The sequence below is a fragment of the Alligator sinensis genome, unplaced genomic scaffold, assembly GCF_000455745.1.
Source record: "Alligator sinensis unplaced genomic scaffold, ASM45574v1 scaffold667_1, whole genome shotgun sequence".
In the NCBI taxonomy this organism is placed as follows: Eukaryota; Metazoa; Chordata; order Crocodylia; family Alligatoridae; genus Alligator; species Alligator sinensis.
Genome location: NW_005842636.1, coordinates 300,600 through 317,696, shown reverse-complemented (window position 1 = coordinate 317,696; position 17,097 = coordinate 300,600). Strand labels below are relative to the sequence as shown.

Here is a 17,097-nt window from a genome sequence, read left to right as displayed (position 1 = left end):
CCATGGGTGCCTTGCCTGGGCCAGCTCTGACTCTTTAAGAAAAAAAAAATGAGAAAAGCCCTGCAATCACCGCTCCTGCCCGTGTGGGGGTGATCCCTGCTGCCCCATGGCTTTTTTTTTTTTAAAGGGCCAGGAGCTGGAGCAGGCAGGGCAGTCATAGTGGGGCTGGAAGAGCAGGTGGAGGTCAGGAGGGCTCATGACATAGCCCCCCATGCAGCATGGGGTAGTGGGGGGCATCAGGGATCACCCCCCACACACCCGGCAGCACCCAGTGAGCACCGGGGCTTTTCTTTAAAGCACTGGGAACTCAGGTGGGTGGGGCAGCCATGGGTGGGGGGCTGGCAGGGGTCTCTCCATGGTCCTCTCCCTCCTCCCCCAGCCCCCCCTGCCTCCACCCCAGTACGTACCAGCTTGGAGTCTGGCTGCAGCTCCCTGCTGCAGCCACCAGGGACTGTCCAAATCATCAAATCTCAATCTTTTCCGAAGATTCAGAGTTTTGAATTGATTCTGACCTTTAAATTGGTGCCCGGATTCAAATCGGATTCAGCCACCAAATAGGGCCGAATCTCCTCCAAATTGAATTGCCACCCAAAGCTTTGCACAGCTCTACAAACCTTGACACTGAGACATTGGAAGTGTAGCCCATGGTGCTGTGCTGTGGGTTACTGCTGCCCAAGGTACTCAGGAAGCACATTATGCTTCTGGTAGCATGCTTCATACTTTTGATGGTCTGCCTACTCATTTAAGTGACTAACTTAAGGCATCTCATTTGAAAGTGCTGGCTGCATTGACTTGATGTTCCCAGTCGGTGTCAGAGCCACAATTAAACCTCAGGAGTACTTGTCCCCACATGCTATGTTCAGGTCAGTAGGTTAACCTCCTCTTCAAGTTTGCCAGCAACCAAGACTTTTACACTACTTACATCCTGCAGTTAAAGAAATGTCACATATGAGCAGGGAGGAGAAACAACTACTAGTTGAGAGCTATTAGGGAGCACCCCCTGAGAATGCAGCACATGTATAGGGTGGTGGGAATCAGTTTGGGAGTTCAGGGTTTTACCTTAACCAATCTATCCCTGAATAAAGATTTTTGGTTCTAAGAGTATCAGACAGTCACACTGCAAACTGTATCTTGACCCAGAATTTCACAGTTATTGCCTGTGCCATTTAGTGGGGGGGAAGAAAGGGAGAAATACATTTCAAAAATATATATTGTTTTCCTTCTTCACTCCAAAAATCACCAGAATGACAAATGGCCAGTTTTATACTCTGTGAAACAGAAACATAAAAAAAAAAAAAATATGAGAAATGTTAATCTGCTGTAGTGAAAAGTTGTATTTCTATCTGTTATATTGGAGCAAGGTGGTGTACAGACCCAAAGCCTAGGAGAGAGCAAAGTCCCACCTCATTAATCTCTTTTCTTTTGTCAGCTGGATGCCCACAGTAGTCACCTTGACCTGTCCTTCACGTGTTGTTAGTACCCAGTATCAGCTGCACATCTGAGCTGAGCAACAGCACTGAGAGTATCTCTGCAAAAGCAGAAAAGTACTCTTTAAACTTGTGAAATCTAAAAGCAAATGAGTGCTTACCTGGCTGGTCTTGTAAAAGTGTTCCCAGTTCACAAGCTGCTCCAAAAGTATAAGGTTTGCAGAAACAAAGGCACTGAGTTCCTATGACAGCTGGTTCACCACCATTTTGACATGGCTGACATTTGCAGGGATCATTTTCAGCCAGGTACTCTTCAATGGCTTGTTTCAAATAATACCTTTTGACTGAGGCACAGGGCACTTCCTTTACCAGCTCATATAGTGGTGTTAGCTATATGCAAAATATACACCATTTTCAGGGAATACCTTTTTTTAAATAACACGTTATACAAGATACCAATACAGTTATACACATTGTACAACATCATCTATGGTTCTATGATAGTTGAGTATGTGACACATATTATCGTGGACCTGGATCTGGCTTGTAAAGTTGAAGTTTTTATCAGTCTGTAGTAGCAACAATCATTAGATTTCAGCCACAATCAAAGTCAGCTCTAACATTTGTTAATGTTCCTTTCAGCTCAGCTGTTTACAAATAGTTCCACCATGGCTGTGTCAGAAGCCTGCCATAACATATTTAAAAACTGCACTAGCAAAAGTTCACACTTGAACTAGTCCCAGTCTAAGAAGCTGGATATTTAAATATCATGTATTAAATTAATTTTACAACGATCAATTTTATTACAGGGGTGTAGGTTGTAGCTGTGTTGGTCTAAGGACATAGGCAGACAAGGTTCCTTGGGTGAATTTGATATGGTCTAATAAAAGATATCAAATTCACCCAAGGAACCTTGTCTGCCAATTTTATTACAGGTATTTTGATAGCACCTTCCACAATCCTATGCTTCTGGGCTAGGGGCATACATTCAAAAAGCCTGAGTCTGAAATGATTCAATCTTTGCAAATTAGTCTAATCTGGCTAGGCTGAACCAGCTTGTAACCAGACAGACATTCACTCTGGACTGCGGAAATTCAGGCACATGCCTGCAGTGGCTCAGACTAGAAGCTAAGGGGCACTACAGCAGCCCTCCCTTCCCCTCTAGAGTGCTGAGCTAAGGGGTACGTGGTGTAGCCAGGCCCTCGCAGGACCTCGGATTAGGGAGGTCTGTCTGCACCATCCCAGGCTTTTTTCCGCTGTCTGCTCAAGGGGCGGGAGTATTGCCAGACTCCAGCCCCAGGCTAGCACTCTGAGGGCAACTGTGGTGTGCAATGCAATCTCCCTCTTCCTGCTTCTTTATACTGTCTGCAGCAAACTGACAGTCAAGCAAGCCAGCGGGGAGTTGATAACAGTGTTTATCACCCCATCAGCAAAACAATAGCCTCTCTCCATTAGTTTAAACTCTTCTTAAATTACTTACCAGCTGCCCTGTTGATTAGCCCCAAAAAGCCATAAGCGGTCACTGCTCTGTCTTTCTGTCCCAGTGAAATTGGAGACACACATACACGCAGACACCTCTTGGCATTAATAGCTAGCACACCACATGCCTAGGGTCCATGGGGCTGGGGTTTGTGCTGTGGGAGATCGGAGGGGGGATTCCAGCTTGAACAGTAAGGGGGAGGTAGGTTAGGAGGAAGCTAGGCAGACCCTACTGTGCCTGCGGTCTCTGCGAGTGCTCCAGCCAGGGAGCAGAAGAGAGTAGTCAACTCTGCTGTGGAACACAAAGCGCTGCCCAGCCCAAAGAGCAGGCCGGGATGCTGGGGGAGTCTGGTTTATCTTAAACCAGCATGGGGTCTGGGACAGACATTGCATAAACCGGTTTGAGCCAAATCAATTAAGTCTGATACTACAGTCAACCAGATTTATCTCAAACCAGTTTCAGCCATTTTCAAACTGTTTTATGTGCACTGAACATCTGTTCTGTTATAGGTTTAAACCAGTTTCTGATCACTTAAACCAATTTATGTGTAATGTCTGTCCCTAGCCCTAGAGCTTGCACTGACTCACTCAGCTTGCTGGCAGGAGTCTCCCTTCTGTTTCATACTATCCTTGATATTTCAGCATGATGATATGGACACAGAGCTTTGTCTGCAGGGATCTAGACCTTTATCCTTAACTGGAATTACCTTGTTTCCAGTGTGCAGTTGTCTTAACTTAGTTTTATAAAACAACCTGAATAGAAAATTGTTTCCACATACAGCTGGAGCTGCTTAACCTATCTAATTTGATTATGTCCCCAACTTAGAGGAAGCTACCTTCTTTAGCAAAATAAAGCAACATCTTACCTTTTGTTTAATTACTCTGGGATAATATTTCACTGATCTGGCCCACTGGGAATATCTCTCACTATTTCCAGCAGGATTATCCAAGTCTAGAAAACTGAGACTGGCAACAGCAGATGGACTTCCTCCCTCTACATAAGGCTCACCTTGAATCCGATTATTAGTGCTTCCTATATATTCCAGGATCAGAAATACAAAAGACAGAAGCACTGTGATTTTTTTTGAATGAAAATAGGAATTCCTCATTATGTGTAAATAACTGTTCTAGGAAAGAATTAAAGGGCTCATCAGCATAGAAATCTCAGCCATAGATCACATATGCAGAAGCCACATTCAGTCCCCGACTCCAATGAGAGACTCATGGGTGGGGGCCCATTGCACCCCCATGAGCCCAGGGACCACCAGGACCCCCCAAGTGGACCCCAGGACCCCTGATGAGTCCCAACCTACCCAAGGTAAGTAAGGGCCCATGGTAGGAGGGAAGTAGCCCAGCTGTGGGGCAGCTGAGTGGAGCCAAGGAGGGTCACACACCCCAGGTTCCTACTTGACCCAGCCCCCCAGGGAGCCATGCAATTGGAGACACCCAGTACATGAGATGGGGAAGGGGGGGTCACTTACCTGTCCCCTCCTTTGGTGCGGGGAGGGACCCCCAAGAATGGCTCAGCACCACTGGGCCCTTCTGCACATGCGCATAGTTTAAAAAGGGCCTGGCAATGGCAGAAGCCGCATTCAGTCTCCAGCTTTGGCAAAAGACTCACGGACGGAAGCCTGTTGCGCCCCCGTGAGCCCAGGGACCCCCAGGACCCCCCAAGTGGAGCCCAGGATGCCAATGAGCCCCGGCCTACCTGGAGGTAAGCAGAGGCCTGTGGTGGGAGGGATGTAGCCCAGCTGTGGAGCAGCTAAGTGGAGCCAAGGAGGGTCATGCCCCCCCTGGCTCCTACTTCGCTCAGCCCTCCAGGAAGCCATGTTCCTGGAGCCTCGTAAACAGGACATGCAAACAGGTACGCTTCTAGGCCCAGCATTCAAGTTAGCATGGGAGTTTGTGCAGGAGGGTGAGCGGGAGGGCCTGAGGCCCTGCCAGTGAGCCCTACAATAGGTAGTCACAGCAGTATCCGGACTGCCAGAGGCACAATGTGGATGGCCACACACCTCACCGCAAGGGCCTGACCTCTATCCCAGGGAAGATCTTGGGGAAAAAATGATCAAAGAGATTATTCTTGACAAGCTGGCTGATGGCAACATCCTGAGGGATAGCTAGCATGGGTTTGTTGTGGGTAGGTCTTGCCTGACCAATCTCATCTCATCAAGAGAGAAGAGATTGATGTCATATATCTGGATTTTAAAAAGCTTTTGATCTGGTGTCCCATGGTCTCCTCATGGAAAAATTGTCCAACTGTGGCTTTGGCTACATCACAGCCCAAGAGCTGGGGAATTGGCTCCAAGGTCAGACCCAGAGAGTGGTAATAGACGGAAGTAAATCATTGTGGTGCGCCGTGACCAGTGGGGTCCCCCAAGGCTCCGTCCTTGGGCCTATACTCTTTAACATCTTTATTAATGATGTATACATTGGTGTCAGAAGCACTGGTCAAGTTCGCCGATGACACCAAACTTTGGGGTAGAGCATTCACACCTGAGGATAGGATGGTGATCCAGGCCAACCTCAGCAGGCTCAGAAAATGGGCGGATGAGAACCTAACCACAAAAAAGGCAAGGTACTGCCCCTTGGGGGGGGGGGGGGAGGGAACCCCGCAGCATGCTAATAGGCTCGGCTTGCTAGCACCATGGCCAAAAGGGACTTGGGGGTCATGATTGACCACAAGATGAATATGAGCCACCAATGTGATGTCACAGCTGGTAAAGCGAGCAAAACTCTGGCTTACAGCCATAGATGCTTCTCAGGCAAATCCTAGGATGTCATCCTCCCACTATGTTTGGCCTTAGTGAGGCCACAGCTGGAGTACTGCATCCAATTCTGGGCTCCACAATTTAAAAAGGATGTGGAGAAGCTTGAGAGATTCCAGAGGAGAGCCATGTGCATGATCAGAGGGCAGAAGAACAGGCCTTACGATGAGAGGCTGAGAGCCATGGGACTCTTCAACCTGAAAAATCACAGGCTCAGGGGGGTCTGGTGGCTGCCTATAAGTATATAAAGGGCATACATCAGGATCTGGGGGAATGCCTGTTCACCAGAGCGCCCCAAGGGATGACAAGGTCAAACAGTCACAAACTCCTCCAAGATTGTTTCAGGCTGGACATAAGGAAGAACTTTTTTATTGTCCAAGCCCCAAAGGCCTGGTACAGACTGCCTTCAGAGGTGGTGCAAGCACCTACTCTGAACTCCTTTAAGAGACATTTGGACATTTATCTTGTTGGGTTCCTTTGACCCCAGCTGACTTCCTGCCCTTTGGTCAGGGGGCTGGACTCTGATCTTCTGAGGTCCCTTCCAGCCCTAATGTCTATGAAATCTATAATATATCCTAAAACGGTAACACTGGGTCAAATCCTGAAATAGTGTTTCCCAACTAAAATAGAAGTCAGGTGTGTCTTTATTCCTGCTTTATAATGACTTCCAGAGAAGCTCCTGAATAACTGATCAGAGAGGAGGTTCCCCACCCAGACATCTTGAGTCCGCACTTGTAAAACAGAGTTGAGCGGTCAAAGCCTGTGTCCATTCCCTCACAAAACCACCTGAAACACCCTGTGGCAGGGCACTGTTGGTGCCTGCCACTTTAAGGGTTCAGCCAAGCAGCCAGAGATGCTGCCGGCCATTTTAGATCTCTGGCTGTCTATATAAACAGAGCAGTTTGCTACTGGCAGGCCAGGCAGAAACATCGCCTGGCTGCAAGGCTGCATGCAACATCCCGGAGGTAAGGGCAGGAGCTGTAGGGGATGGTTTGGAGACTCCTGGTCCTGGGCATGACCTAAAACTGCACCCTGCCAGGAGTGGGTGGTCTGGTGGGGCTCCCAGTGGCGTGGGATTCCCCAGGAAATACCAGGCCAGTTACCACCCTGGTGAAAGGTGGGTCGGGGTGCCTTAATAAACCCAGCTCCCACTACTGGGTGGGTTATCCCCTAGTAGGGGCCAGAAGGTGGACCTAGGAGAGAGAGTGGGGCTAGAGGCTTAGAGGCCTGACTTAGAGTACCCTCGACTGGTCAATGCTGGGGCCTGGAACAGAGTGATCAGAAGGGCCAGGGGCCCACCACAAGGGACACCCAGAGCTGAGGGCCTGGGGTTTCCAACTGGCCTTAGAGGTGAGGCCGGGACCTGTGTGGCCTGAGAGGGGAAATAGTTCAGGGAACTAGGCAGCCCAGAATGACGGTGGAGTAGGCCAGCTGAGTGGAGGGATCTTGTAGGAGTCTGGACTGAAGGATTCTTGGGCCTAGTTTGGGGCCAGTGATGATAAGAACAATGGATGCCACTGCGAGGCTTGGGCTGCGGTGTAGGGGAGGAACAGAGCCGCAGATAGTGCCTCCTGGCATTGGGGCAAGAAATAGGCAGCCTCCTGCCTAATTAATATCCTAATTATATCATCAAGGCATGGCAAACGAGAAAGTGGGCAGTTGGCCCAAAAACAGGTGGGCGGGCCAATGGCAAATCGGCCCGGAGAAGGCCCCCTGTTACACAGCCATGTAGCTGTTTAATGAGGAAAGAAGCAAGCTTTAAATGAAAAGACAAAAACGGACCAATAAGGAAAGGAAACATAAAACAGGATTCATAGATGTTTGGGTCAGAAGGGACCTTAGCAGATCATTGAGTCCGACCCCCCTGCCCTGGGTAGGAAAGAGTGCTAGGGTCAGACAACCCTAGCCAGGTGCATATCTAGCCTCCTCTTAAAGACCCCCAAGGATGGATAGGATGAAGGGTGAAAGAGAGAGAGATGTAGATGTACACATGGCAACTATGTGGAATATGACTGCGGGGATGTGAAAAAATGCCTATCTCATTGATTCCCAACCAGCATGTTACAGCACTCTGGGGTACCCTGAGATCCCTTCAAGGATGCCACAGAGTGCCATGCAGTGTCAATCCTGTTAGGTATGCAAACATGATTCACAAGATAAACCCAGAGATTTCAAGTAGGAATCCAGTGTTAAAAGCATTCTGCCCTGTTGTGGTCTTTCTGAGATGTTTGCAGCAGAAGAATTACTCTATAGTTTTTCTGTAGTCAGAAAATGAATGAAAACTAAGAGCTGTCATTTTCTGAGGAGTGCCTCCAAAAAGGTTGAGAATAATTGGCCTATCCACAAATTACCAAAAAAATTAGCCTCAATAAAACTGCTCTCCTAAGAGATTCCAAGCATTTATCAGCTTTAGTGTGCAGCACTTCCCAGGATTTGGCTTCATGATATGAGCCTTTGCATTTGTTGTTACTTTTTCTCACAGCTCCTTCTGCAAGTTTTCACAATTTTGGTAACTGTTGTGGCTTATTTCCCAGGTTCTGTTCTATATGGTATCAGAATTATGTCCCCCAAATGAACACAAGTTAAATTGGAAATTCAATCCATCTTATAGAATCATAGAAAATAAGGATGGATGGGAATATGACAGAATGACTAGTCCATCCTCATATCCCAGGGTAAGAACAACTTGTGGCCTTCTGTGGCCAACCGGTGGCCTTCTATGACCAGGTCACAAAATCCTTAGATGCAGGTGTAGCAGTGGACATAGTATTTCTGGACTTTAGGAAGGCCTTCGACACTGTCTCTCACCCCATTCTCATTAAAAAACTAGGGGACTGTGGCATCAACACCTACATAGTCAATTGGGTCACTAACTCGCTGGAGGGTTAGACCCAGAGAGTGGTGGTGGACGGATCCTATTCGACCTGGAGGGATGTGGGCAATGGGGTTCCACAGGGCTTGGTCCTCACACCCACGCTGTTCAACATCTTCATCAGTGACTTGGACAAGGGGATAAAAAGCACCCTGTTCAAATTCGCAGATGACACTAAGATGTGGGGGGATGTGGGCACCCTAGAAGGGAGGAATAGGCTGCAATTGGACCTAGACAGGTTACAGGGGTGGGCGGATGAGAACAGGATGGGTTTCAACGCTGACATGTGCAAGATACTGCACCTGGGGGGGAAGAACCAGCAGCATACCTACAGGCTGGGGAATTCCCTTCTTGCCAGTGCAGAGGCAGAAAAGGATCTTGGGAGTAATTATTGATGCCAACATGAAAATGGGCCAACAGTGTGGGGATGCAGTCAGGAAGGCCAACTGTACTTTGTCATGCATCCAGATGCATCTCAAGCAGGTCCAAGGAGGTGATCCTCCCCCTCTATGTGACACTGGTCAGGCCGCAGTTCATAGATTTCATAGACGTTAGGGTTGGAAGGGACCTCAAAGATCATCAAGTCCAGCCCCCTGCCCCAGGGCAGGAAGCCAACTAGGGTCAAAGGATCCCAGCAAGATAAGCATCCAAGCATTTCTAGAATGAGTCCAGAGTAGGTGTCTACACCACTTCTGGAATGAGTCTATTCCAGGTCTTAGGGGCTCAGACAGTAAAGAAATTTTTTCTTATGTCCATACTAAAATGGTGTTGGAGGAGATTATGACTGTTGGTCCTTGTTTTTCTTGGGCCGCTTTGGTGAACAGACATTCTCCCAGGTCCTGATGTACATCGCTTATGTACTTATAAGCAGCCACCAGGTCCCCCCGAGCCTGCGCTTTTCCAGGCTGAAGAATCCCATGGCTCTCAGCCTCTCATCATAAGGCATATTCTCTTGCCCTCTGATCATGCACATGGCTCTCTTCTGGACTCTCTCAAGCTTCTCCACATCCTTCTTGAATTGTGGAGCCCAGAATTGGATGCAGTACAGTTGGAATACTGTGTCCAGTTCTGGCCGCCGCACTTCAGGAGGGATGTGGACAGCATTGAGAGGGTTCAGAGGAGGGCCACTCACCTGATCAGGGGGCAGCAGGGCAGGCCCTACAAGGAGAGGCTACGGGACCTGAACCTGTTCAGCCTCCACAAGAGAAGGCTGAGGGGGGATCTAGTGGCCATTTACAAACTAGTCAGAGGGGACCAGCAGGCATTGGGGGAAGTCCCTGTTCCCCCGAGCACTACCAGGAGTGATTAGAAATAACGGTCACAAGCTGGCAGAGGGCAGATTCAGACTAGACATCAGGAGGCGCTACTTCACTGTCAGGGCGGCTAGGACCTGGAACGAACTTCTAAGCGAAGTGGTGCTGGCTTCTACCCTGGGGGTCTTTAAGAGTAGGCTAGATGAACACCTTGCTGGGGTCACTTGACCCCAGTACTTTTTCCTGCCATGGCAGGGGGTCAGACTTGATGATCTGCTTAGGTCCCTTCCGACCCTACAGACTATGAAACTATATACAAACCATTCCTGAGAGGTGTGTCTAACCTTTTAAAAATGAAGTAACCTTATTCCAATACATAACTATCCTTACACTTAGGAAAAGATTTCAAACATCTGAAATCTTTTTATATAAGTACATTCTCCATATTTCTATTCAGAAAGAAAGGGTTCTGCTATATCAAAAAGCCCTTTGTGTGGTATGGGTTTTTTTGTTTTGTTTTTGAATTTCCAAGTGTAACCCATTCTGGTCCAACTTGCAACATGAGGAATTTCTGGGCCAGGGAATTGCTTACCTGAAGACGACTTTAACAATTCATCTAGTTTTGAGCACTCAGTCTTTTTCTTTTTTATAAAGAAGAAACTCCAGCCTGATGTAGTACATTTGTACATATCGGTTTTGCTCAAACCTGGAAGGAAACAGAACCATTAAGCTTACAGAATGGTGGGAGTTAATTTCCTTGACTTGAAGGCCTTCCTTAGGGGAAGAACAACTGACACATTTTTTCCGATAGCTTTTTGCCGTACGGAGTACTTAAAAAAACAGGTCCTGCACTGAGGGCTACTAGTAGCCAGGAGCAATGTCTAGGGATGTGAGCAGAGATCTGGATGACACAGTTGGTAGATATTTTTTTCTCATGCATTCCTTTTCTCTTGCCACCCATTTTTCCTCCATCACTTGTTGTCTTTGAGTAGCATCATCGGTGCAGATTTGTCCTCTGACCCCTGCATGATGGAGACTGAGGAATATTGTTACATGATACAAATATGGCCCAGTGTGTCTGGCTTGACATACTAAGGGCAGGCTGCCCTGTGGGGGAAAAACAACATACAAATTTGCATTTTGGGCACCTGCTAGCTAGGGGAGCTGAGGCAATGCTGCCAGAAGCTCACTTTACTTTTGCTGGGACTGGGCAAGGTGGGGAGCAAGGGTAGGGAACAATGCACCTGGGGATGCTAGAAAACCCAGCCAATAGCTATCACTCTGAGTATAACATGCCACAAATTCAAATTGAAGCATGATACAAACCAGTCACAAGATGTTCCATATTTAACAAGGAATATCGTTGTGGCTGGTTCACCATTTTTTCCCACTAGTTTGTCATTTGCCATTTGTGTGATAAATTGCCTTAACATGCAGCATATTACAATTCATCACACAATTAATGTGTTCAGTGATAAATGTAATGTTGCCAGGGACCTGAATTTTAGGGTTGCTTGAAATCAGAACCAGGACTAGGATCCAAAGTTTGCAAATGGTCCTTTAAATTTATAATGGGTTGAATTAAGACCTCGGGTCCAAACGTCCTAGAACTTTGAGTGTTCAAAATCCAGACTCTAAATGTTGTGGCTTCAGTGCACCTCTAGCTTTGTATTAATAAGAATTGAATAGGGACAGGTTGGAGTGGGGAAAAGGTAGGGGGTTTTTGCTTTTACATTCCTTTTGTTTCTTGTAAGTGATCCTTTAGTACTATACCTCCTTGTTTCATTTTATTAGTATCCATGTAAAATATAACTTTGTAATGTCCTCCCAGAGATCCAGAGTGCAGGAAATGAGTCCCAAACTGTTCAATTAGCCTTCGGTATGCATTGTGTTCATACGCAGCAGGAAGGTTGGCAAGCTCTTTCCAGAATGCTTCCGCAAGAGTGAGAAATTCTGGACGGTTATTAATGAATTGAGCAACTTCCACATTATTGTCAATGACCATCAAGTGCTTACTCTATGGGGATAAAAAAAGAATTGTCAAACAGCAATATATGTATTGAATGGATTCTGCCAGTCAAATATAGAGATGTTTTACTGGCTGCTGAACAATAGGTGTTGGGTTTTTTGTTGCTTTTTTGGGGCGGAGGAGGAGGAGAGGGAGAGGACAACCATTCCATATGAAACCTCTGCATTCTGATTCACTCCTTCCTGTAGAACTCACTGCATTTGGATCCTGTGACAGGTTTGTGTACTTCTTTAAAAGGCAGGATTTCTTTTTTGTTTGTTTTCTGAAAAATTGTGGGACTGGGAAGTACATTCGGTCCCTGCTGTCCCAAGTCATACAATCCCTTTCATAAACTGATCAAGCACCATATTAAAAATAATTGGGGATTTGTTTGTCTCTACTACTCCAATTGGAAGACTGTTCTAAAGTCTCTCTCCTATGGTAACTTGAAACCTTCATTTAATTTCCAGTGTAAATATATCCATGTCCAGTTTATACCAGTCTGGTCTTGTGGCAAGCTGATCCTTTAGTTTAAATAGTTCTTCTTTCTGGTGTAAGCCCCATGATGTGCTTATAGAGACCATTTTAAGTTTTCTCTTTCTTCACTTTCCTAAACTAAACAAGCCAAGCTCTTCTAGTCTCCTTGCATAGAAGGCACTCCATTCCCTTGATCATCCCAGGAGCATTTCTCTGTACCTGATCCATTTTGAGATTCTCTTTCCTACCCACTAGTTACCAATTGGTATGCAGTATTCGAGATGGAGTCTCCAAACTGCATTGTACAATGGCATTAATACTTGCCTATTTCTATTGGAAATATCTTCACTGACACATTTGAGGATCACATTTGCTTTTTTTTTGTCCACCTCACATTAATGGTTCAGAGTCCTTCTGTAATCAACTAATCAACCCAAGTCTTCTGCTCAGTTATTTCCCACCAATGAGCTGCCAGTTGACAGCAAAAATTGTTATTGCTGGTCCCTGAATTCAAGGTTGTGTGCTTTGCAGTATTTAATATGATCCCTTTCTATTACTCCAATATTTAAGCTCATCCTATTCTTCCTTTATGATATCTCAGGTTTTCTCTTTATGGGTGATACTTTCTAATGTTACGTTATCATCAGCAAAGTTTATCACCATGGTGCTGCTTTTTGTGCCAAAAACGTTCATGAAGATATTAAGTAAAATCATCTAAAGACTGGTCTTTGTGGAATTCTGCTAGCCTGATACATTTTCCTTTCTGAAGTACATATTTTCATCATCTCTTAGCTGGTTTCTTACTCATTTTACAATTTTGTATGAAGAGCATCTTCTCCATCTCAACTAATAATTTTCTGTCTCACTAAATCAAAAGGTTTACTAATCTCCAGATCGGGGCGGGCAATTATTTCAGGCAGAGGGCTGCTTACGGAGTTTTGGGAAGCCATCAGGGGCCACATGACAGGCAGCTGGGCCAGATAAATATTAATTTTCTAAATTTTTTAGGGGCCCTGTGGGCCAGATAGAATGGCTTGGTGGGCTGCATCCGGCCTGCGGGCCACATTTTCCCCACCCCTGCTGCAGATAGATGAGATCTACTACATTTCCTTAATACAGGAAATCAATTAGCCGATTAAAAAAAGATGAGTATGGCACAATCTAACTTTAGAAAACAGACTACTTTGCATCACGATTTCCATTGATTTGCTCTTTCCTTGCATATCTTTGAGGTCAGATGAATAAAACAACAGCTGCCATGATTACTTTTACTTTTTTCCCCTACACTATCCTCCTCCAATTGTATGGTATTATCCCCAACTTGTAGGATTGTTACCAGACCTGTGATTTCATGTGCCAGTTTTTTCAGAAGTCACAGATGGACGTTATCTAGTTCCCCTGACAAGAGTGCATTCAGGCTTTTGTGCTTTCCTTTCTTCTCATTTCTGAATAGAATGGAAGGTAGAAAAACATGTCTGTTGTGTATAGGGGAGTTCTTTTAGTTTTTAATTGAAGAAATCTTCTTCCTTCTCCATCTCCCAAGAAACTAGGAAAAGGACCAAATGGCAAATGAAGGTTCCCACATGAAAGCTAATAGTGGTTTCCAGGCATTCACAGCACAACAGAAACTGATTAATGGAGGCCTGCTTGAGACAGACATGGGGTACCAGAAACTCTATTCGCATTATGTACCAGTCTGGCACACCATTTTCTGTGTCAGCTGCTCCTGTCCCCCTGAGACACTGTATCAGAATTCATCACTGAGGTTTCCACAGTAAGTATGGCCACCACAGCTTCTCAGCTGCTTTCCTCAATTAACAAATAAACATGTTTTAACTTAATTGGTGTAAGTCTCAATGTATGTAATAAGTAGACAATTTCTTGAAATAACGTAAGAGTGTTCTCTAGCATCTTGCTAGCAATAAGGTTATGAACTAATAAACATCTTCATTATTTAGCCCAAGATTATTTAGTTATTACCTCACAAATCAGTCATTTGAAGAAGTTTTCTTGTTTAACACTTTTATTTTTATTTCCCATGCTTCTGGGCCTTGCTAATTGCCCCCAGCCACCTCCCCCATTCTACTACATGTGTCAGGGTGTTTTTAAGCCTTCCCAGAGGCACTGGGTTTTGGCTGCAGCCAAGGTTGGAAGCTTTGACTGGGGTGTGCCAATGCTCCTACTGGATTTGAGTTCAAGAAGGAATTTTACCCCATGGTCAGATTGGTAAGGACTGTGGGGTTTTCCCTTCCTCTGTAGTGGCGGGCATAGCCATCTACCTGGGATCTCTTGAGGCTATATTGACAGTTAGGTCCATGTCGTGTCAGGGTTGACAGTAGTCTTATGTAGAATTTAGATGATGGATTGTATAGGATGGTTTAGATAGGGATGATCCTACCTCAGGCAGGGGGTTGGACCAGATGGCCTCTGGAGGTCCCCTCCAGCTCTACTTCTCATTCTATGATTTTTAGGCAACGTAGAGGCACCATGGCCTGCCTCATAGAAGAGTAATTCTTAGCACAATTCAATCCTGAAATATGGTTTTATAATGGGAGGCAAGGCTAGCTTTACTTTATTTTAAAATTCCCTTGCCCCAAAATACTGAAGAATGTAATATTAATAATATAAAAACAAGGAGAAAAGGATATCTGAATGAACTATTTAAAAGAAAAGTAATAACATCAGGAATATTATTCAATTAGGAAATGAAGCCAGTGTAAATTTTTCAAATGCAAACACAGCCAATAAACTCTTAAAAGGAGAAAAACAGCTTTAGCCCAGAGCAGTGACATCTCAGTAAAATGAGCAAAATCTTTATCTATATATTTACCCAAAATAGCAGAACTTTGTCTAGAAATGTTTAAAATTAATCATTAAACAGCATTAAAAATAATAGTGCAATCTCACATGGAAAATGTATAAAGTAGGGTGCTGGTTTATAAATACCTTTGTTTCAATAGTATTACTTGTGTCCAGATGATAGCGATGTCCATGATTAGATGTTACAGACACTTCCTTGTGTTTCATATAAGACCATTTGCTATCAAAAAACTCATAGCTAAAATCATTCTGAATTTTCACCTAGGACAAGAAGAATGCAGTTCTTTGTTAATCTTTGCTTATGAGGGTTATAGAAACAAACAAAGAAATGTATATTACTGGCACAGAGTCCAGAAAGACTGCTTCAAGTAAATTTGTACAAACAGGAAACATTAAACATCATATGACACATACAATTACTGCGCAATGGTGCATTTTAGATGATATTTACAAAGGGACTTCAGCAGAATTTAGGCACAGTTTCACAGAAACCCTACCAAATCTGTTTAAGAGCTGAAGACCTCCTTTATATCTAAAACCTGACTGAGACACCTGAAGTTCAGCTACTGTGTGGGTTCAGATGTGTTGCATATTGACTGACATTGGTCTCTGGATGCACATGTCCCACTTAAGCCTGTTTGGGAGTCCTGAGCTCATAGGCATACTTTCAAGTATGCCTGTCAGTAGTGAGTTCAGCATTGACACCTGCTTTCATTGAAAAACACAGCTCAAGTAGGAGACAGTGGTGAGATTCTGTATAAAAGCTAATTGTGAGAGTACTTGTCTGTGAATGGTGTGTGGGAGACGGAGCTGGGTTACCTAGCATCTCCTAACTGCTATGGTAAAATGAAAGTTCTTAGTATCCCTCCTTCAAAGACTGGACCACTGTGCAACTCAGTATGAAAGCATCATGGGCTCTGAGAGAAAAAGCAAAAGGTAATGTGATGCAGCAGGCCAGTGATGAGGATACTTGGCTGGGAGGGAGTCCTGGGTTCTGGTCTTTGATCTTGGGGCTGCTTATGCATGTTGCATTGGATAAAGTTGGATAACATACAATTATAAATTATTACATGTATTGGAAACCAAGTTCATTATTAGGGGCAAGGGGATACTCCCCTGGAAAGTGGGAGAGGTGGGATTAATCCCCTTAGGCAAATTAAACCCAGATCTCCTATTTCCTGGTTAAGTGCTCTAACCACCAGACTACGTTATATAGAAGTGGCCACTATCCCCAGTTGTTTGAATACTTGGACATATTAATCATGGCATAATGTGTAGAGGGGGTCTGATGCAGTACCAACAGTACCCACATAGCATTTTTTTTAGCATGAAGAGTGAGAGTGAGGGGACAGGGCTTGTTTCTCAGTGGTAGTCTCTGGTTTATTGCAAAGGTAGTATTCTAAGTTAGGTGCCTCACTCAAGTTTGTGAATCCCCCTTCTCTAGCTGGGCATCTAAATCTTAGCAGCAGGAGCACAGGAATTCCCCATGCATAAGTCACTTGTGAATCACACCACTAAGGACAGATCGAAGTGTCACTGAGAGAGCAGGACTCATCCTTTTAGTGATATAATTTTAAACCAGTGGTTGTCAACAGGGGGTACGCGTACCCCCAGGAATACTTAAAAGAGTGCTAGGAGGTACGTAGAACTCCACATGCATGTGTGCAGCTGCAGTGCAGCACATGGGCAGCCAGGAGTGCAGCCTGGCCATGTGGAGAGCAACTAGGTCCCTTGTTGTGGGAGGTGGGAGTGGGGCTGGGGCTGCCCAGCTAGGGCAGGGTGCAGGACTGAGCCATATGTGGGGGGCAAGTTGCTTGTCTGGCGGTTCCCACTGCTCGCCTGGGAGGGCATGGGGGGTGTGTGCCCCCGGATCTGTGTGTGGGGTGGGGCAGGGCGGACTGGGGCTGGGGCCATGCTGGGCTCTTCCCGGTGAGGGCTGGGCTGGGCTGCATTCAGGGTGGGTGGCAGTGGCACTGGGAGGGGGATTGTGGGGGCG

General features: G+C 45.6%; 1 protein-coding gene across 1 annotated transcript in view; it reads right to left on the bottom strand.

Annotated features, from left to right (window-relative positions):
• Nucleotides 1-17,097, bottom strand: part of C7 (complement C7) — a 54,409-nt gene that overhangs the window by 21,873 nt on the left and 15,439 nt on the right. The window contains exons 7-11 of the mRNA XM_006033462.3: nucleotides 15,228-15,362; nucleotides 11,570-11,813; nucleotides 10,389-10,502; nucleotides 3,773-3,939; nucleotides 1,589-1,817 (exon numbers count right to left, since the gene is read on the bottom strand). Of these exons, the coding sequence (XP_006033524.1) occupies nucleotides 1,589-1,817; nucleotides 3,773-3,939; nucleotides 10,389-10,502; nucleotides 11,570-11,813; nucleotides 15,228-15,362 (889 nt within the window). The remainder of the gene's footprint in view (nucleotides 1-1,588; nucleotides 1,818-3,772; nucleotides 3,940-10,388; nucleotides 10,503-11,569; nucleotides 11,814-15,227; nucleotides 15,363-17,097) is intronic.